At 28.1% G+C, this 24,231-nt stretch overlaps 1 protein-coding gene across 2 annotated transcripts in view; it reads right to left on the bottom strand.

The window, feature by feature from the left end:
• Positions 1–11,798: 11,798 nt before the first annotated feature.
• LOC101234329 (kinetochore-associated protein 1) overlaps positions 11,799–24,231 on the bottom strand; it is a 120,560-nt gene continuing 108,127 nt past the window's right edge. For both annotated transcript variants that reach the window (XM_065804590.1, XM_065804591.1), the window contains exons 67-71: positions 19,321–19,450; positions 19,088–19,177; positions 17,095–17,240; positions 16,850–16,955; positions 11,799–12,180 (exon numbers count right to left, since the gene is read on the bottom strand). In XM_065804590.1, coding sequence (XP_065660662.1) covers positions 12,037–12,180; positions 16,850–16,955; positions 17,095–17,240; positions 19,088–19,177; positions 19,321–19,450 — 616 coding nt within the window. In that variant the 3' untranslated portion in view covers positions 11,799–12,036. The remainder of the gene's footprint in view (positions 12,181–16,849; positions 16,956–17,094; positions 17,241–19,087; positions 19,178–19,320; positions 19,451–24,231) is intronic.

Here is a 24,231-nt window from a genome sequence, read left to right as displayed (position 1 = left end):
ATGCCGTCTTTTGCTGATTTCCATTTTTTGGGTTGTATCAGAAACTCTTTTCAATAATTTCGTATATCTGGAATTCTGCTGCATTTTGACAAAAACAGAATGTCACTTGTGTCCTGAGAAAAAAGTATACAGTTCTTGAATAATTCCTAAAGCATTGGTTATTTCGGAACAACATCTTACAACGAATTCAATAACAAGGTTTAATTGATGTGCAGTGCACTAAACGTGCATGGTTTTTGGAGCCTTTTTAAGAATTTATGTTTTTAGACCATTTAATTTGCCTCTGCATTTACTTGCACCATCGTAACTTTTGGCCAATAATTCAATTTATTCGACTTTGATACTTGAGAAAATTGAAAAAATTCTCTCACCCAGAATATTTCCAGATGTTTTACCTATTGTAAACATTTCAATTACTCTCTCGACTGGACGTGGACCAGAAATATTTAGAAAATACACCAGCAGGTGTATTTTCTAAATAACGTAAGATGAGGCAATGTGCTTCTATTTTAGATTTAATCTTGGTTCCATCACTAATAATGGAACCTTTCGGTTCCTCGCGTCTGTTACAATTTTTTCAACAACTAAATTTTTCATTGTTGTTAACAACCGCCGCACGTTAAGTGGAGTTCATAGATTTATTTCCGGTTTCTTACGAAAATCATTCGAACGAATAGTATTCAACATTTCTAAATAATTGGCCGATGAAGTATCAAATTCAGAAAATTCTCGAAAGATGCAAAAGTTTACCCTCCTTGGAATTGTGACCACGAATGACCATTGTTTCAGTGATGATGTAATATGTAAATTTGAAAATACCTCATCTAGTCAATTCTTACACCATCTAATTCTTGCTAGCTCAGCTTCGTGAAGATCTTGACTGTACTCGTGATTTACAATATCTCTTGATGCTTTGTTCCAATTTTTTATTCCCTTGTTGACCCAATTCAATGATACTGATGGTCCACTAAATAGAAGATAATCCACACAATACAAACTATCTTTTGAAAAACTATAACTAAGCCATTTTCTGATTTTTTCTCACCGTCAGGTAATTTTTTTAAAAACAAGGATTGCGAACAAGCTCGGTCACCTTTTCATGGAAATACAAGCGTTTTTTTGGGCAAATAGTTTGTAAATAACAATTGGTTTATAACAGATACAGTTATACGAGAATCTAAAAACATTGCAATATCAATATCTCCCTGAGATTCGACAAATGTTATTTCAACGCTATTTTCAATTTCACATGAATTGACTATTTCATTTTCAGATTCGTTCCGAGATGCATTGCAACAAGATGCAGGCATTGGAATCATAACGCTTGTTTTAGTTTTAAATGTTTCGCAAACATCTTCAGTTTTTATTACAGACTCATGAACTTGTTCGATAGAATTTGGAGATGATAATTTTGAAACTGCATGAAGGAAAACTTGGTCGGGTATGGATTTCACAATTACATCAGTTAAATTTTTTGGCACTGGTTTACTAACAACAACGTCATCGAGCAAAGGGTTTTTGAAAGCATCTCTGTATTAAACCCATTCTCCGTCATTTTGTCAAGATCCAATTACTTTGAATTTGACTTCCAAGTTTCTGTTTAAAAAAAAATACAAATTTCTGAATCTAATTTTGCTAACTTGAGCAACTTTATTTAGCATTTAAGTACTAACAATATATTTATAATGTTGAAGAAATTATTGAAATAAATACATCCTTACATTAACATATTGTATGGAGTATATTAAAAATATTAATTATGATGTTTATGCGTGTTTCTTTTTGTAGTGACCTTTCCATTTATCAGAACGAACTAATGCATTACACATAATCTCATGACATTGGTACTTGTATTGCGTTTTTTCTCTCGGCATTATTTTCAAAACTTATAACCCAAATTTATAATTTATTTATTTTTTTAGGTTCAATAGTAAATGTATACTGTATAATAAGATATTATGTTATAAGAAAACGTGCATTCAATACACAAAGTAATAGTAAATACTGTCAGTTATAGATATCCCCCCCCCCCCGGGAAAGTATGTACAAACATTCCCGCCGTAAAGTATATTTTACTTTACGGCGGGAATACGAACAAACGTTCAAACGTTTACGAACAAACGTTCCGGTAGGAAAAAATGTTTCTTTCCCTCCCGTAATTTTTGTTTTTTAAAAAAATTATGAGAATTAGAAGGAGAAAAAATCAAAAAACCCTTTTTTGAGAAAACATTTTTATTTATTGTAACGCTATTTTAATAATTAAATAACAAGCATAAACGGTTATTATGACCTATACTAGGGGTCGGCAACTTATTTTATAAAGAGAGAAATTTTTCTAAAATAATTTTGAAAATCTTCTAAAGAGTCAAAAGGATAATAGTTTAATGCGTTTTAATGAAAATTCTGGATCATAAAATATAATTAGGACAGCCTGGAGAGCCGCACAGTTTAGATAAAAGAGCAACGTGTGGCTCGCGAGCCGCGGGTTGCCGAGCCCTGACCTATACCTATATGCAGAGTTTTCAGAGTTTTGTATTTTAAATAAATTAATAAAAAGTCAAAAAAAAAATTTTTTTCCTCCAATATATAACCAGAACGTTGCTTTCTTCTTTTTTCCATATTCTTTTTTAAAACTGTTAAACAAAATAAAAACAACTTATATTTGCAAGTTTGTACTTCTATCAAGTCTCTTCTAACAAGTTGAATAATAAACATTCGCAAATATTTTTGTCGTTACTGAAAGTAAATAACTATAATAAATATAAAATGTTATTTCATAAAAATGATTTGCAATTTTATTAATTTATTACATTATTTTACTCAGCTTAACAAAAGATTTGAAATTTTTCTCATAAAACGTCCATAAAAACATTTGAAAACGTTCTAAATTTGTACGTAGTTATTTTGTTAACAATTAAAAGTAAAGTTAGCAAATTGTTTTCAACTTTTTAAAAAAACCAAGTAAAGAACATTGACATTCAATTTTTGTATGATTAATGCGTTTTTTTCGTGTAGATTAATTTAGCGTTTAAACTGATTGCATATTTATTTCCCTCCCCCTCCCCCTAGACGCCCCTGTATCTAAATATATGTATATATTATGAAGAAAATCAGATTATTATCTTTTTTTAAATTGGTTTTTCTAGAGAGTAAGTTAAGATCGCACATAATTATTTTTATATGGCACTCTACATTTTTATAAACATATTTTCAGTTAATAATTTTTTCAAATCTTTTGGCTTCAGTTTTTATAGCGGTCTAAAAGTTAGAATATTTTTTTCTAAAACATATTTTCAAAGGCTAAATTTTTGAGATGCGAATGCTACCATGCATTCGCATCTCAAAAAAAATTTTATTTTTTTTAATGAAAGGTTAGACTCACAGCTACTATATGATGTAAAAAAGTCCGCGTGGCTATGTTGGCTTCAATAGTTACGCCTTCTTAAAGTTTGTTCTTTTTCACAGTTATTGTACTTTTAGACTATGATTTCTAGACAGCGAAAAACTTTTTATTTTTTATTTTTCTTGTAAAACTTGTAGCTGGCTGTTATAAGTACATTTAAAAATAAATAATATTCCAGTTATAACTTCATAAAGTATGACATAATGCAAAATAAGCAAATTGACTAAAATTCGTCCGATTTCCAAGTACCGCCATGGCCGAACTACAAATATTAAGAGCAAAATATTTTGTATTCATTGCATCTATTATATAAAAGAAATATGTAAAAAAGCGCGGAATTGGTGACATTAAATTTTTTTTTCTACAAAATTGTCTGATTCTTAGAGACAATGGCTCTTAAACTATTAAGTACAAAAAAAAAATTATTAAATTTTTTTGGCAATTTATTTACAAATTAACACAGATGCCTTATGTTGCGCACATGTCGTGACCGCAAAGCTTGTAACGTTCTACCTGGCATTTTTGTCATGTTATGAATTTCTTTTATGTTCGACTTTGACGTGTCAACATTACGTTTATCAAAAAAATTTAAATATCTAAAGATTCTAAAGAGTTATAAACCAATCAATAACAAAATAAGCAGTTATTCAAGGTTGTTGACTTGTACCAGTCTTACCAGGTTTATAACTCTTTAATATCTTTAGTTATTTAAATGATTTTTATTAAATAAAAAATTTTAAAATATGATATCCTACCACTAAAAAACGTGAAAGTTTTGTTCGGAAATTATTTACGACGAAAAAACAGACAAATCCAAATGTCTTGTACAATACAATAATAATTCCAAATACTTATCTGTTGTTAGGGAACTGTGAATACATAAAGAGAGTTGTATCGTAGATAAGAAAAACAAATGCTTATCTAATTTTATGAATTTTTTAAAATCTATTTTTTTTATTAGGCTGGGTGAATAAAAAAAAGCAATTGCTTTTACTCAGTAATTGGTCAGTTTTACGTGAAAACTTCAGCAGTTTTTCACAAATTTTTATTCACGTAAAGTTAAGCAATTTACTCAGTAATTGCTCAGTTTTGGGTGAATAAAAAGTTACACAAACTGTTTAAATGTTTAAATTGTTAAACTAAGAAAAAAAGGTATTAAATTGTGAGAAGTTCATCGATAACTGTCATTAAAAAACAAGACAGATATCTATGCTTTAGTTATAATTTACTAACAACACGAAAATACTATATCATGTCTTTTTAAACAACAAGATGGTAAAAAAAGGACTTAAAGAGATAACAATAAATAGTTATTGTAACTGTTATGAGTAAACTTTATTTATTTACTATCCCAATGTAGGACCAAATACGCAAAAAATTTAGTTACAGTGTGAATTACAGTCCAAATTAGTATTTAAGCTAGTATTAGAAGATATTCTAGATTAGTATAATAATAACTAAGGGGGTGTTCATATGGGTAAAAATAATGCCGCTTAACCTGGATAGTATAACTACCGAGATCTCGCCTCTCATTTTTTTCAATGTAAAATTATTCACCTCGTCTAGGCGAGATCTTGCCTATGACCTACCGGGATACTGGTTAGGCAGGGTGAAAATTCTTCGTATGAATACAAGCTGCGGGACTAAACAGCTTTGTTACAAAATTAAAACAGCGTTTATTTGATTTTTTAAATTTATGTCGTTTGATCATGTATGTTTATAAAACTTTTTCATTTGTCCAAAAGTTTTTTAATGTGAAAGTTTTTTTTTCGTTAGTTAATTATAAATTATTTATGATATTAATTTCGTAAAACACGCAATATTATCAAAATTTTAATATGCATATAGTAAAAGTTATCAAATAATTTTTTAAAAATCGAAATAGTTTGTATTAAACTTTCATTTTTAGTTTTTAATTTGAAAATTGACGCGAATGATTACTTGTAAACAAACATCAAGTAGCCTTAAAAACGTCCTGCTGAGCGAGTTGTATTTTTTCATATATTAACACGAGCTGAAATTCATCCCGTCTATCCGGTTAAGCGGGATGTTTTTTTCTCCATATGATCAGCCCCTAATATAGTATAGCTTAAGTAAAGAATAACTAATAAAAATTTTTGTTGTTATTGCGTGGTTTTTTTAATTTATATTTTGTGTTATTATTAGTAACTGCTAGTAATTTCCCAACGCTACAATACATTTACTTAACCAACAAAAAATCATCAGAAGACGGTCTCAAAAATAATTAATATTTACGTGTTTCTAAGATCTGATGGATTATGAGCCCACTCACTCATTTTTGCTTCAACTTTATAGTCAGGGATGCGGAGTCTCAAAAGGATGGATTATAACCGCATCCCTAATAGTTCATTGTAAAAAGCTCTGAAAAATTTGACAACATATGTGGATTGCAATTTAATAGATTTAAATTAGTAATTATTTGTTATGTTTTAGCGGTTGCTAAAGTTGCTAAAAACTGCAATTTTTTGCTCATTTCGTGAAATGGATAGCCCTATTGCGCAGATTGTGAAATGTTGAATTTTTATAGTTTTTTTTTTTAATATTTAATTATACTACGTATAATATATATTATTATTGACTTAAATAGGAAATTACGCAGTGGAGTGTACATGTATCGACTATCTAGGGAGAACACGCAGAAAGCTCGCATAAATCGACTGACTAGCTAGGGAGAACACACAAGGGAGTGTACGCGCACCGACTGAGGGTTTGGGTTGGACAGGTAGTCTATTAATTTAAAAAACATATATTTATTATAAATAATATTTATTATGCAGAGTATGTATAAAAAAAAAAAGCAATAAACATTTTGTTTAACATTTCACAATCTGCGCAACAGCGTTATCCCCATTTCACGAGATGAGCATAAAATTGCACAGTTCGTGAAATGTGCAATTTTACGACCTGTGCGTAACATATATCGATGGTCAAGAGCACAAAGCTAATATGTCCAACATTTTATAGTTTTGAGTTATTGTGCGCTTTTCATTCAGTAAGAGATAAAGATAATATGGTACAAATGTTAGGCTTTAGGAGTCAACCAATCGGAAGATATTTAACAAAACAAATAGGTAACATGTCCATATCAACGTTATATAATGAGCATAAAAGTAATATGTCCAATGTATCTTTTGTGTACCGGATTTTTTTTCACTTCTTCATGTGCATAAAAGTAATATGTCCGATATGTCTTTTGTGCACAAGAAATTACAAACGAACATGTGCATCAATTACCGTGCCCTATGGCAATATGTCCGATATCCTTTTGTGCGCGAGAAATTCATAACGAACACGCGCTTTCATTGCGGTGCACTATGGCAATATGTCACGTTTTTGCAGCAAACAAGCTGTTGGTATTGCCATAATATGGCAATACCAACAGCTAATATATAGTATAATAGTATATCATATTATAATATACTATTCCGTACTAATAAGTGTTTCCGCATTCATTTATATATCTATTATTTATATCAAATTAATAATAAAGAACTTTTAAATGAATTGAAATGATTAAATAATTACGGTTTCATTATTTGAAAATGAAGTCAATATATTGTAGCTATTTTGACAGTTTTTTGAGAATTTGTCTGTTATATGAAGTGCTCTTTGAGAACAAAGATGGTGGTTATATTTTTCATAGCTAGAAACACTGATTATTTAAAACGTCAATTTTAATGAAAGCAAACAAACGTCGTGTCGTGGTGTTTTTAAAAATTATTGGAGTTATTTTGCTTGGTTTTATTACTTTTTATTAAGATAAACGTGCTATATTAAGAGTAATTTTTATTAAGATAAACGTGCTATATTGAGAGTAATTTTTATTAAAATAAACGAGCTATATTGAGAGTAATTTGAAAGAAACATTAAAAGTGGTACTTTTTGTGAACTTTTTGAACTGTTAATACACATTCTTAGGTTGTGTAGATTAGGTTTACGTGTTAGTTTATTTTATCATAGTTTATTTTAGTATAATTTAGTTTTACTATTTTTGTGCACTTATACTATATTAGTATAAGTGCAAAAACTCAACAATGTTTCCTAATCAAAGTACAAGGAGCAAGTTAATTTTTAAAATGTTAAACAAACCAAAAGATGCCACCATTGTACAACCACGTGTTGGTACAAGTTTGGAATCAAGTAAGAATATTCTTAATAGTTTCTAACTTTATATTATGCAGTATCATCATGACATTTTTAAATAATAAAACTCTTGTTTTTTAGGTTTCCTTCCTAATGTTGAAATTCAGTATTTGGATCATGAGATGAAAGAAATGTTTCCTTCAGAATTTGTGAATGTGATACCTAATAAAATGGTATGGACTATTGAGAATAATGTTGACAACTCAGAAACACCAATTGAGGGCGATTTCAGCGTTACAAGTGAGAGCGTCTCTGATAGAATTCCATTCGATGCAGGCTTAGGTATTTATAATATACAATAACACTTCACAATTATTTCCAAATATTCAGTACAACTCACTATCAAGGCAAATCTAACTTTTTTTTTATTTTTAGCCACTGTTATTGATGAATATCTTACATTCACGACAGCAAATATATCTTTGTTGAGGATATTGAATGAGGATATTAATGCTTATGCAATCTCAGGTAATTTATACACTACTTTATAATTATTAAAAAAAAATCAATGCAACACATTTTCAAGTCGAATATAACTTTTTTATTTATAAGCACTGTAAACGATGATATACTCATGTGTACACCAGAAAATTTATCTACATCTACGTCATCAGAATGCTTGCCTGTGAAAGCTATGATTCATCTAACACTTCAGGTACTTTAATTATTAGTAATGCAAATAAAAATAAAACAACTTTGTTTAAATTAGCAAACATAAATAACTATGCGTGTTTTTCCAGTGTACATAAGGAACAGACGTCCAGATCCTTCTAAATGGAAAAGAAATGTCAGAAGAGATAATAGAGTAGCTGGAAAGCTTTACGTGAATAAAAAAGGAAATTTAATAGCTGAGAAAATACCCGCAGATGCAGACTGTAAATGCAAATTTCAATGCGTAGCAAATATATCATACGATAGGAGAAAACTTTTATGCACTCAATATTATGCATTGGCTGATGCAAGTGCTCAAAAATCCTATATCTGTTCTCTAGTTGTGGAGAACGATACAATTTCAAGACGGAGGCAAAGAAGTGAAGAGGCAGAAAAAACACATTCTATTGTGAGGTCTCACTTTTTGCAAGTACACGAATATACGTGTGTGTCTAAAATTTTTATGTGATACCTTCAAATTTAGTACCAAAACTGTATTTAACGCTTTGAAATAGGTAATGAATGGGATGTATGTAGGGAAAGATGGGAGAAAAGGGAAACCAGCACCAAACGGTACACCTGAGAGTATTATTTTGGGAATCAAAGAGCATATCGATAGCTTCCAAGAATTGAGTCACACTACTGTCGACGGGACACTAAAAAACGTTATTTGATTCCAGCCTAAATATTTCCATCATGTTCAGGCTCTATAAAGAAGAATTCTGTCTTAAAAACAGTATACAGGGAGCAAGCTATGATAAATATAGGCAAGTGTTCAATAATTATAATCCTCCATTGGCATTTGCACTAAGTGCAACATTTATAAAAATTTGCTTGACAAATCATCCCACGAAGAGGAGCATGCTCTTCATAAAAGGAAGGTATTAGAGGCTCTGCATTAATACCCTCCTTTTATGAAGGGCAATTGTTGTAAAATTATAAACATTCAATTTGCGTTTATATTCTATAAACGCAAATTGAATGTTTATAAATTTACAATATTTGAGGGGCATAATTCGGATGGGCATTTCATTTTGTGGGATGAAACAAATGGAGGAAAGAGGTCTTGCGAAGCGAGTACTTGCCTTCTCAAATATTTGTCATCCTTTCCTGATACTGTTAAGCATGTATCAAGTTTTTCTGATACATGCGGTGGGCAGAATAGAAACAAATACGTAGCCACAGCAATGCTTTATGCTGTCAACAATTTTGTTGTGGAGAAAATCGATTTAAAGTTTATGGAGCCTGGGCACTCTTATTTAGAGACATACTCCATTCATTGAACAATCGAACGCGCAAAAAAGCATAAAAAATCTATAGCGTGAATGAACGGAGACTGTTGATGGAATTAGCCAGGCGAAATCCAGGGTCATACATGACAAATGTCATGCATCATAATGATTTTTATGATGTAAAAGAGCTCTATAAAAATAACGTTTTTAATGTGAATATTGATAATACTGGGGAACCAGTACAGTGCCTGAAAATCAAGTGGCTTCAGTTTCAAAAATCAGATCCCAATTTGATTTTTTATAAAAAATGACCTTAGGGATGAAGATTTCAAAATAATTAATGTGCTATCAAATCGGAGGAGTGGAAGAAGTCGTTCCTGGAATAATCCAGTACCCAGAAAATACGACTCCAGGATACCGCTTACTGCAGCAAAATGAAAGATTTGTTAGACTAGCTGGCACAAGGGGTTATTCCTACTGATTACAGCGATTATATTAAAAATTTACCTTACAATTAATGATTATTTTTTGTATTAAATAAAAATTGATTGAAAAATTAAAAATGTATTTTCCTTTATTAATAATTTCCTTGTTACCTTGTGCTATATTTCAATACTCTGACTGAAAGAAATATAATCAACATAGATAATTATATTTTCACATGAATTTCCCTTATCCACTAAAATTAGAAGGTGCCAGAATGTGGAACAAGTAGAAAAAGTTACTAAATACCATCCACTAAAATTAGAAGTTGCCAGAATGTGGAACACCGATGTAACCGTTGTGCCTATTCTCGAATGTATCAAGACGGAACATTTAGTTTAAAATTTAACCGATTAAATTCGAGAAGTGGTTCACACGCAAAATAACTATTTGTGATCACACTTGGTAAATTAGTGTTTATGCCAACGTATGTGTTAATCTAATAAATTGTGAGACATGTCATTGAGTAAATATTATATAATTAATTAAACCAAACTATAGAAAGATTTCATCTTTGCATTCTTAAATAACTAAAACAAGGTATGCTTTAAGCTATATAGGTATATTTCAACATAAATGAACCAGAAGGTACTAGGAACTGTACAATTCTAAATCTAAAATGTAATAAAAATATGTTCTGTGATCTATTGAATGAACTATAAACTAATGTAGTTGTACAAAATTCTAGAATTTAGTTTCATTCAATTCATTTTATTTTATTCTATTATCAAAGAGAATTTGATATCCAATGGAAGATTAGTTTCTTTGTAGTTATATAAAATGTATATATGTCCATATCTTGGACTTCATTTGTGTACAATGGTAATATGTCCACACAGGTTGTCAAATTAACATATATTGTATTAAATTATGTAAAACAGATGAAAATAAAATAGTTTAAATCAAGACATAATTAATTGAAGAATGCATTGAGTTAAAAATCATGACAATTTAAAAATATCTTGAACTTTTATAGATTATCAAACTTTCAAATTCAGATTTCTTTAAACAATGGTTTGTGGACGTATTTCCTTTGTGCTCATGTATATATATAAATATATTCATATATATATATATATATATATATATATATATATATATATATATATATATATATATATATATATATATATATATATATATATATATATATATATATATATTATTAGTAGAAAATCACTTAACAAAAATTTTTTTCCATTTTACACTGTGTTTCATCAACAAAGATTCATCAGAAATGAATGATCAAATTAATAAAACTTCAATTTATACCAAAAATTAAATTGCAGGAAGTTGCAAATGTCTTAACTACTGTAAATTTTCACACATTTGTGGAATTTGCTGACACTATTATAAAAAGAATTCTTTAGAAATGATTACTTATGCTATTTTTTTAAATGTTTTTAAAAAAAGGGTAGTTAATGTAAATATTAACTGAACTTATTTATTTTAATAGTTTTTTAGGAGAAACTTATTTTCGTGCCTACATTTAGAAATTAATTAGAAAAAGTGATTTTCTACTAATAATATAAAATATATAATTGCTCTGTTCTTTTAAGAACATTGAGCACTCTATTGTGTAGAATAATTTTTAAAGTTGTTTAAATATATATATATATATATATATATATATATATATATATATATATATATATATATATATATATATATATATATATATATATATATATATATATATATATATATGTATATATATATATATATATATGTAGTAAAATCTATGTAGTGAAAGGAGTTGAATTGCTCAAAAAGAGCAATTCAACTCCTTTTACGACATAAAAATCTAAATTTCACGTTGTCTTTATTACGAGAAAAATTCAAGCTAATCGAGATAAAGAAGAAAATTAAATACACATTCTAGTTGTAAATTTCAAGCAATCCACATATAAATAAAAAAATCGCATTTTGATTGAGTTATTTAGTACTGAGCTGTAAACGTTAAAAGTAACGTTATTTAGTCATTTAGCTGTAAACGTCAAAAGTGACGTTAATTAAAACCAACAGCTGAATGTTAACAGTAAAAAAAAGTTAAACCAAAATTCTTCAACGTTTTTTTGTAGGCAACTTTTTTTCTTCTAAAGCTTATCGTGTTTCCGTTAAATTAAACAAATGGCTGTTATTATTAAACGATACTTCTATTAGGCTTGTCTCATCACAGTCCTGTTTAAAATGCGAGATAAAATACTTTTTCGTTTCTGCGAGAAGACCTTGCTCTTGAAGATATACCTGTTACATAATTAAAAGCAATTAATATAATTTTACATAATTATAAGCAATTGAAAAATTTCTTTAAAGACTACACTTTTTAGATTTTTTTTGTTAAAGCTGAACCTCGGACTATTTTTTACAAAATTTTACAAGCTATTTAGAAATTTAACAATAATGAAGATGAAATTGTAAACATTTCTTCAAAATTCATCCAACTTACAAATTTATCATTTACTAAATCAGCGATAGACAAAACAGCCGCCATAAAGCTCATCACAAATATAAAATAGGAAGTTTCAAGACTATTATTACAGTTGTTAAAACATCATTTTTTAAACTACCCAGTGGGCATTAAACGTTTTCTAAACGTTCCTTGGACATTTTTATTAGGTTTAAACCTAATAAAAATGTACCGTGTCCACTGGGTAGATTTAACAACCTTTGAGACGGTTAAAACTTAGAAAAAGGAACTTAAAATGCCTTGTTTTCTAAATGGAAACACAATGAACTTGTCTCAGTTCAAAAATTTAAGGTTAAGTTTAATCTCAGAGTAAGATTTCACTCAGAGTAAATTAACTCTTAGAGTAAGTTTACACTCAGATTCAGGATTGGAATACCCTTTAATCTTAAACTCCAAAAATGTTAATAAAAATAGTAAGAGGGACATCTCGACACTTCATTTTCATCTTTAGAAAAATCTAGAAAGTATCACATTTTTAGAAAATTGACAATGAAGATCTGCCAAAAAAAACTTTTTTTTTGTATTTAAAAAACTAAATATACCGACAGAAAGGTGAAGTTTATCAAAAAATAACTGTTTATATATCAACTTTCAAATACTGCAAAAATACATCAAATGGGACGACTGAATAGGCGCGAATTTCATAAGTGCTAATTGACATAAGTGCAAAGCAGTTGCAAAAACAGGCAGAAGGGCGAACTGGCATAAGTGCGCCAAAAAGAATTTGTTAACATTGGCATAAGTACGAATTGGCATAAGTGCGAAGCAGTTGCAAAAACTGGCATAAGCGCGAGTCGGCATAAATGCGAACTGGCATAAGTGCGCCGCTTCGCACTTATACCAGTTCGCACTTACGAAATTTGCGCTTATAAAGCCTCCCACGTCTCAGATATTAATTTTTTATTATTGTCTTTTTCAATGGTTTTATAAAAAAATTTAACTCAAGATTTTACCAATGTTTGTGTTATCGGCCTGATGTATTATTGATTTTTATAACCTTACTAAACTTTCTTATTGTTCCCAATTGAGGGTGCAATTCAACAAGCATTATAAACTCAATTCTGCCAAAACTTTAAAATATTTCTTCAAATATTCGTCTAGATGTCTCTCATACTGTTTTATTAACATTTTTAGGGTTTGAGAGTTAACTTAATCTGAGAGTAAACTTACTCGGAAAGTAAACTTAAACCTTAAATTTCTGAACTGTGTTGAAACAGAAAGAGGTTTAATAAAATGTCACAAAAAATTTTTTTGGTATCTATATTTCTGAGTTCAAAGGTGTTTTTAGAAAAATCAGACTAATTCCTTAACTAAAGTAACTTTTATTTGCTATATAAGTTAACAATCAACCAACTCTCAAATTATTTTTGGAAAAATGCCAAAAATATATGTGGAAAAATGCTATGTCAACTTTAACTCTACAGTAAAATTCAACTTTTTAAAAATGATTATAAACATTCTATTTTTACTCATATTATATGTACTAGAGTAAATACTATATACAAATATACTAGAGTATATACTATATATACTCTAATATATGTGTATATATTTTGCGGTCGTGGTAGAACGCTCGCCTCATAAGCGAGAAGTTCCGAGTTTGATCCCCACCTTGTCCCTGGTAGTACCGCGCTCAACTTATTTCTTCGCGCAGCGGCTTTGTTTGTCAAGGTTCGTTTTTCGAAAATATAGAGTTGAGAGAGGGTTGTAACCACAACTAAAGTAGCCTACTTGACTGTAGCGGCCTTCATAGGGAGGTGAATTAAAAAAAAATTACACATATACTAGAGTTATTTTATCAATTTCGAGAATGTTAAAGATCAACTAAACAGCTATTTCGGCTGAAGAATTATAGAGCTCTTGTAAAAAAAATCGATAAGAATTTCAACAAAAACGTGAATAATAAGACAAACACTGACATTAAATGAAAAAAGTTATAAAAAAAACCAAATGAAAAAAATGGTCAATTTTTTATGGGTGTATGCCAAAAAAATTTTATACTTTATTAATTGCCATTATTAGAACCATCTTTCAAACAACATGAAACTCCTTATGAATGTTACCATGTTGAAAAGAAGTGATTGTTGTGATGTCAGAGTGTCTCCTTGTTGTAGAACCTTCTATTTTATAAGCTGTTCCTTGGTGATGAAAAAAATTATACCCTGTTTGGTACAACTTGGTGAAATAATATTTATGTTCCTAATACACAATGCGGCTCAATCCCAACCAAATCAAAACTAAAACTTTTTTTGGGTGTAGGTATACTTTTGAGTTGTTTTTTTTTTTAACATTTTCACTTCCAATAAAGCTGCAAGCAACCACTATTAGAGTTGGAAGTTACTGAATAAGAAAAGATGAAGTTTGTAAAGCAAAATGAAGGATTTAAGATTTATAGAGATAAAGAATAGAATCTGGAGTAAAAAAGTGGCAAGCACGTTAAAGAGGTGCAATCTTAGCAGATGCTAATTTTGCAACGGATTTGATATATAGTTTCAAGAAAGACTGAAAGTAAGAGTTAACCCTAGAAGACGAAGAGTAGATGACTTATCGAGTACATTACTGTTCATAAATATAGAAAGATCTAGATTATTGCGATAACAATTAGATGAAAAAAAGAGTTTTATCTGAATTAAAATTTACCAGCACTGAGATCTCTATGCTGTAGCAGAAGTGACACCCTTTTCAAGCTCAAATGCCCCCTTCAAGCAATCAGAGAGTGTTGGCTTCTTGTCAAGACAAGAATAAATTGTAGAATCATCAGTGAACAATGGCACCTTAGATATGAGAATTTCTGAAAGATCATTAATGTAAATCAAAAAAAGTATAGGGCCAAGGATAGAACCTTGAAGAACCCCTGAAGTTGCAGGAAATGAAGAAGAGTGCTATCCAAAGAGGATAACTTTTATATTATGATTGGTAAGGAAGGATTCAATAATCTTAAAAATGTTACCTGATACACCGTAAGAAGAGAGCTTATGGAGAAGACCAGCATGCCAAACTTTATCAAAAGCTTTAGAAATATCGAGAGCCCCTAACCTCTCCACATACCTAATGCATAATTGTTGGTTTGATTGTTAACGTTGATTTGACTTTTTGAAGTGGTTTACATAAAATACCCACTTCTTGTTTCTGGTAATGATAGTCAAACCAGTTTAGCAGGTGATGCAAAAACTAGAGATTCAACCAGGTATCTACTCGCTGACCTTCCTGACTACCATCCAGTTTGTGTCGTATCCAAACACCAAGCTTGAAAGTCTTTCCTATTTGTTCTATTAGTGCTACCCTAGAGTAGGATAAACGCATCCAAGTTTGCTTCCTCAATTAGACAATTCCTCAATTAATCTTAGATTGCTTTTGTTTAGCTATTTTAAATGCTCTAAATTCATATATTCATTTATTATTAATTCATTTAGTTTATTTGAATTTGAATCTTAACATTGAATTCAAGTCTTAACATTGACTTTTAACATTAACTCCATTTGTGCAATTCAATCTTGAATTCCACAAGATTTTTTTGTGGAATAGGATGGGTGAGGTAACTAATTTTTATTATCTTTTCCAAATAATATAAATTATATTATGTTTGTTTTAACATATTTTGTAATTAACCCACAGAATCTACAAAAATATAACAAAAGATTCCAAAAGAAGTTTTTCTCATTTTTTTTATGAGTAAAACTACAGAGAACTGCTCAAAACTGCTATAAAATGTTTGCTGGATATGTGTTTTATGTTTACTTTAAATTTTTTCTTTTTGCAACAATTGAAACTAATTTTTTTTGTCCAACAACCAAAACTAATTTTTTTTTTGCAACAACTAAAACTTATTTCTTTTTGCAAAACTTAAAGTTTTATTTTTTTTGCAACAACTTAAATTACGATAATTGGATAAAAAATCTTTAAAACTTTTCTTTTTTACTATAATTTTGAAATTTTTTTTTTTTTAACACAAATTAAAATCAATAGCAAATAATACTAACTGAAAAATAGTGGCTGAATAACACGGCTAAACAAACTGAATAATAATTTTTAATTAAAAATCAAAATCAATAGCAGCTTAACTTAATTAATAACAGTAATCTAATTTTTTTTTTATACAATTCAGAGCTAAAAGAGTTATTTACAATTACAATTTTTTGTGCAAGTAACATTTAAGGATGAAAAGATGAAGTCAAAAATTCCACTGCGATTTTAAGACTACAACCAAAATATTTTAAATTAAACAATGCTTATATTAGGATAGTTTAGGATGATTTTTTAAAAGTTTTTTTATGACATTTTATAAAATTTTCTATCAACCTGCAGTGAGTGAAGAAATTTATCGCAAGAAATTATTTATTATTTATTATTGAAAAAAAGGTTACTTGAGCCTAAAAAGTCCTGGAGGGCATGAAATTTAACCTCAAAATAAAATTTTAATAAAAAGAAAAAAAATACAAAAAATACCAATAAAGCATGCTTTGCGTCTAAACCTTCATTGATTTTTTGTGCAACCAATGACTTTGGATGGAAAGATGCATAAAGAGTTATAAGTTCTACTGCATTTTTAAGGCTAAAACCAAAATATTTTAAAATAAACAAGAGTAATAGAATAGGTCAGCGTAGTTTTTTTAAAAAAAATTTTTTTTTAGAAGAAATTTTAGTAAATTTTTAAGAGAACAATTAATGGTAACATAAAAATAAAACCATACTTCCCAGAGGTAATAGTTTTGAGAAGCAAATTATTGATTTTTTGAGATCGAATTAAATAGCCAATCATTTTATCAAAATGAACTGTACCATTTAAACTGACAAATAGATTGTGTTTGTTTACATAGTTATAAACTTCTTCCTCAATCTAAAAAAAAACACAGAACAATAAATAAATACACAGAATTGCTATACACGATACTCAGCTTTAAAATAAATGGATTTAAAATCAGAACTATTTTAAGTTTAAGAATTGAACATAAGAAGAATTGAAATAAATTGAAGATAATTTTTCTTAAAAAAAAAACAGTATAAAAGTTTGGATTTCACTTGAACTTGTTAAAGAGAAACACTAGATCAAAATACAATATATAAAGAGCTATTTTTATATAAAAAATATTTCTAAAGTAGAGCTGCCATAAAAAAAAATATCTAACACTAGATAAAAGAGAGATTGAAAGTTGAACTACTGGTAGATAATAAGCTGGATAAGAATGTATGAAGAGAAAAAAAACAACACCAAAAACAATTGAACTTCCTTGGAAACAACTTGGATTGCTTTTCACTGCAAATATTTTAAAAAAAATTTTGCAGTTAAAACTAATCCTAGCTTACTAAATTTACTTTTAGAAAACGGTTTTTCAAGGGATTCCTTCCTTCAAGGGATTCCTTAGTGTTTCTTTCATTTGAAAGAAAAAGCAAAAAAAAAAATAATTTTTACCAAAATATTTGTGCAGTTTATTAACATGGGCTAAAGACTTTGTTTTAAAAAAAAAAATTATTGTAGAAAAATAATTTAAAATATTTTTTTTTAAATGCTGAGAAATAGAAAAAACTAAGAATATCAAAAATTAACAATGCAATCTTATTAAACGCTTGTTAAAAGTAACATAGTTTAAAACATATTTTATAAATTTTTTTTTTTAGCTTTTATACACTAATAAAAGTAACGGTTTTATAAAACAGAACAAAATAAAGAAAAATTAAAAAGTTAAAAAAAAATTTACAAAAATGATTTAAACAGCTTGAACATATTTATAACATAAAGATTATAGCCAGTAGTACTTAACTAAAACTCACTTTGCTATCTATGTCTGTTTGAATAAATAAGACTTAAGTTTATAAATTGTTGATGATGTCATTATAAATTGTTGTTCTCACTTTTTATTCTGCTCTTATGTTATTCTAGTTGAGAAAAAAAACCAACTGTTTTACAATTTATAACCATCAACGTCAAGATAATCAATATGCAATATAAATTCAAAACCATGTGTATTACACTTTCCACTTGTGTATTCTACCTTCCACTAAAACTATGTAAAGGGAATAGAGAACTCTTGCTTGTGCCGACACTCCCCCAAATTGGTTTATACAAACTATTTTTAGCTACTGCAAAAGTAAAAAATTAATAAATTTTCTTAATACATGAAATTCATTTTAATGAATTTTTTTTAACTGCAATTTATAAACTATAGCAGTAAAAAAACTTTTTTATATTTAACTATATATTTATATTTGATAAATATAAAACTACAAAAAAGATTAGCAATAAAAAAACAAGATTTAAACCAATAAGCCACATAAAAACAGATAGCTCACACATAATGTTGCCTAGACAAACAGTTTGCTTTAAAAAGTTATTGTTATTATTATTTGATGTCTATTATTTGAATTTTTTAAATTATTATTTGATGTCGATTATATCAGTTGATGTAGCAGCACTCCTCACATGTTTACCTATTTGTCAGTCAATGCAGCAGCACTCCTTGCATGTTTTACCTATTTGTCAGTCAATGTAGCAACACTCCTCGCATGTTTGACCTATTTGTCAGTTGATATAGCAGCACTTCTTACATGATTTTTCTTATAAATGTCATTGATATAAAATTAATGAATATAATAAGTAAAAATGTTATTAATAATTACTAAAACAAAAAAAGTATAAAAAACGAGCAAAAGCGGATTTTTGAATAAAAATTATTCAACCAAACTTACAGCTCCTAAATGTCCATCCATAATTCCTTGCTCTCTATCTTTTTCTACTTTTGCTAATATCACTTCAATCCCTATTTCATCTAGCAACCTCTATCAATATCAAAATGTATATATATATATATATATATATATATATATATATATATATATATATATATATATATATATATATATATATATATATATATGATTTGTAAAGTATTGTATTAATGTCATAATTATCAAAAAAGTACCTCTATTTTTTTCTTTCTAAGAATTTGGTCTGGTATTAACTTAATACAAATAAGGGCCTGAATAAATAGTCCAGTATTCTTCATAACATCTGCAATTTCAGGAAGACCAATGTCAAGAATAACTGGACATCTAAATATAATTATGTTCTTATATATATATATATTATATATATATATATATATATATATATATATATATATATATATATATATATATATATATATATATATATATATATATATATATTGAATGTCGTAATAGCATAAAATAAGTAATTATTTTTAAAAATAACACGTTTTTTATTCTTGACATGTTTTGTAAAATTTACTTACATTTTCAAAAGATTATTTTACAAAATTAAAAAACTCTGAATATATATTAAAAAAAAAAAAATATTAAAAAATAGAAGTCTTTACAGAGAAATATTAATGGACAAAAAATTATACATAATAAACCAATATATTTATTACAAAATAACTTGGTAAATAACCAATCAAAATAACGAACTGTCCATATATACACATATATATATATATATATATGTGTGTGTGTGTGTGTGTGTGTGTGTGTGTGTGTGTGTGTGTGTGTGTGTGTGTGTGTGTGTGTATACATACATATATATGGGCAATTCAACGACGGAAAATGAAAAAGTAGTCAAATTTTGTTCTTTTTTTTGTCAAATTTTAGCAAATGAATATCGACGTAGACACGTGAAAGCTTATTTAAAATATACCTTTAATTAATTTAAGTCATTTTTATGCTTCCGAAAGTTACGGTTTTTCTCATTGTCGCATGATTAAAAAAGTATCATTGTAAAATGTTATTTTAACCATAAATTTATTTGCATAATTCAAATTAATTTAGCATGAATATGGAGCTGACATGTTCAAATTGTGGTTGGTCAAATTTTATACTTTATAAAATATTTGTATTTCAAGAAAATATCATTGGCAATTTTCATGTAACGTAAGTTAATAAAAACATGATAAAGTTTTTTTTCTTCTAAAATTTAGTTGAAAAACTTAAGATTTTTAATAATATGTGCAAAAGAAATTTAAATGTTACGTTTTTACATATAAAGTTTTGAATAACAATGCTTAGTTAAAGCACATTTATATTTTAAATTTGTTTAACATAAGTTAAAACTTCATGATTTACCAAAGTTCTGTTAACTTACCAAAGTTCATAAGTTAAAACTTACCAAGTTCCAAAATTTACCAAAGTTCTGGCGCTTTTTCGTTAACCTCATTAAGTAATTCAGACTTGTCAAACCAACGCACTGGTTTGACAAGGTTATAACTGAAACTTTTTATATTAAGAGAATTTAGAAAAAATCTTCATTTTTTTAAATGATAATTAAATTAAACGTATTTATAAATTTATGCATTTTTATTTTAGTTGACATACAAATATACATAAATAAATAAAAATTATACAAATATTTTTATTTAGACATTAAAAAAAAAGATTTATTTGCTATTCTCCTAATAAAAATAAATCAGTTAGAACCTTTTAATTTTTGTTTTAGTAAAACAAATTGTTTGTAAATGGAGGGGAGGAGGGCAATTAAGGGGGGTCATCCATAAAGCATGTCACCCTATATTTGTCAATTCTTAACACTTTCCCCCCTATTACAAATGATCACATATAACTGAGCCCCCTCTTCCTCCTAAACTGTGCTTTTTTTAAGTCAAAAATATTTTAAAAGTTTTAAATGTAAATACTTTGCAGCATTTTAAAAATTCAACCTAATGAAAATACAAATGCAATACACATAAACATAAGAAGTGTATGTCAAAACTTCAATAAATCAAAGATTTTCTTTTTTAAATGACTCAAATAAGTAGTAATAAAGTTGTAATAATAAAATAAAAATTTTAAAATAATTTTTTAAAGGTGCTCTTGGTCTTAGCGGAAAAAGTGTATTCGATTTGATAACTTTTCATAAATGCTATCAAAAATCACTCAGGAAGAGTGCCAATAGTTTTTTAAAATTTCCTTTGTTAATTATTTTTAATAAACGAGTTCAATAATTTTACAACTCTTTTATTACGTAACTGTAACTCTTAATAGTAGATATAAAAAATCCATGATAATAATTGCTCAGTAATGTAAGTGATGTAACGTAACTTAAATATATAGTATTGAAAAAACCAGCTTATTTTCCTTAGCTGGTCACCTTTGATAAATTTTTATATATTTTTTACTTTAGTATAGAATTCTCAACATCTTGTGAATGTTTCTAATACAAACAGCTTTACTGATTCGCAAAAGTCTCACCTAAAAATTGAAGCAATTTTTTTACCTTGTTTTCCGAATAACGTAAGTTAAGTGGCATTTTCAGTAATATGTTTGCCCTCTTTTGGCCAAACTTGTTTGCCCTTTTGACTCAAAACTTTTTAGCCTATTTTTTTTTTAGACTAACAGTTTTCATACAAAGTAGCTAAAAGTTTAATTTACAGTTTAAATAGGCAAATATTTGATAAAGTTGTTGCGCATGTGAAAAATGGAATTGCCCATATATATATATACATATATATATATATATATATATATATATATATATATATATTATATATATATATATATATATATATATATATATATATAAATATATGACCTAACCATTGACCATTAACATTGACCCTAACCATAAAACATTGATCTATCACGCAAGAAAATCATTATTTAATGATGATCAAGTTTGGATTAAAAAATCAAGTGGTTTATTCGATGTTTCAATGGGAGCATTTGATGGTGCTGAAGTTTGTGAACTTGTGGGAATTTATCTTTTGTTTCAAATTGCACAATTTTATAATAAAAATAATTTTGGATTATACCGCGATGATGGTTTAGCAATTTTTTAAAAAAAAGAGTGACCCCCAAATAGTAAAAATCAAAAAGCATTTTGTTAAAATATTTAAAAAAAACGAACTCACTATATCAATACAGTGCAATATGAAAATTATAAATTACCTTGACGCCATATTAAATCTCAATGACCATACTTTCAAACAATATTCTAAGCCTGAAAATTCTTTAAATTATATTCATGCTGATTCAAACCATCTGCCTAATATTTTAAAGCAGCTTCCGCATTCAATTTAGTTAAGATTTGTCTGCAAATTCTTCAAGTGAGGAAATTTTCCAAAGATCTACTCCTATGTACAATGACGCGCTATTAAGATCTGGTTTTAATCACAAACTTTCATATCACCCTAATTTAAATTTACCTTTTACCAAAAACCATAAACGCAACATCATATGGTTTAAACCTCCTTTCAGCAAAAATGTTAGCACTAATATAGGAAAAAGTTTTCTAACCTTGATCAACAAACACTTCCCAATAAATCATAGACTCCACAAAATTTTTAACAGAAACACGATAAAAATAAGTTATAGCTGTATGTTGAATATGAAGTCTTTTTTAAACGCACACAATCAACAAATTATGAACAACAAAGAAATTCTACCTAAAACCAACTGCAATTGCCTTAATAAAAATACCTGCCCTTTATCAAACCAATGCTTAACAAAAAACATTGTATACCAAGCCAATATAAGTTCCAATAATCCTACTAACACTCCTGTCAACAAATCCTACATCGGTATAAGTGAAACACCATTCAAACTTAGATATGCCAACCATATAAAATCATTTAACATTCTAAAAATCAAAAACGACACCGAATTATCAAAAGAATTTTGGAAATTAAAAGATGCCAACTTAAAGCCAGTTGTTAAATGGAAAATAATTAAGCAATGCAATGCTTACAACCCAACCACATTGTCCTGGAAACTATGCACAAACGAAAAATATGAAATTCCATTTTCCAAAAATAAAAATCTGCTAAACAAAAAAAGTGAAATGCTATCCAAGTGCAGGCATTGAAACAAATTTCTTCTCGCCCTATTCAACACAGGTGATTGATCAATTTTTTAACTAATTAAAAATTGTTTGTTTTGACGTCAGAACTCATTACATTGCTTTGTTATGTTTTTTCTGTCAATTTCTGTATTATGTTTTTTTTAACGGTTTTTTCTTAATTTAAAGAATAAAATATGGCTCATGATTGCCGAAGGGCCTGAAACTTTAAGTTCCATCACAAAGTTGTATTTTTTCAAATAATCAAACTCTTTATATATATATATATATATATATATATATATATATATATATATATATATATATATATATATATATATATACATATACATACACACACATACACATATATATAATAATTAGTGTACTCAAACTTTTGTTAAAATTTTTTTCTTCTAATTTTCTTGATTATGGTTCTTGTTATGGTTTAGTAGGACTTCTCTGAAAATTTATATAATATACAGGACTTTTTTAAAAATTCCTAAAAAAAATTGTCATTAGCCTTTTTTTGTCATATTTTTAATTGAAAAAATACCTGTATATAAAGAAATTAGTTATCCTAAAGCCTCTTTTTTATCGCTACAATGTCTCACACTGATGATTTGCCCATTTCAGCTTCTTTACTCTATAAGTCAGTGAGATAAAGTAGAGCATTCGCAATGTTTATGCAACAGCTGTAATACATTTACAGCACATCTTTTTAACTAGCAAGAAGTTGATTAGAGATCAAGAGGTAAGGTAAAAGTAAGGCTTGAGTTATTGTCATGTTTGAGGGAGCAAAGTTTGTTGATGCTTGTAAGATTTCTACATCTCATAGCAGACGTATGCAAAGCTCTATGCAAATCACAGCATAGTCTCTGTTAATGTGTAGATGTTGGTACATTGTATGATAAAATGTAAGTTACTTGCCAGAGGAGCCAAAACTTTATTGATCAAGAGGTAAGGTATGATGAAATGTAAGTATCATATCAAGAGGTTTGAAGGTTGTACTCATTCAGCAATATACACCCTTTTCCCCCAGATT

The sequence above is a fragment of the Hydra vulgaris genome, chromosome 09 (assembly GCF_038396675.1).
Source record: "Hydra vulgaris chromosome 09, alternate assembly HydraT2T_AEP".
NCBI classification, from domain to species: Eukaryota; Metazoa; Cnidaria; class Hydrozoa; order Anthoathecata; family Hydridae; genus Hydra; species Hydra vulgaris.
Note: the sequence above shows the minus strand (reverse complement) of the source record. Positions and strands in the feature narration are given on the sequence as shown.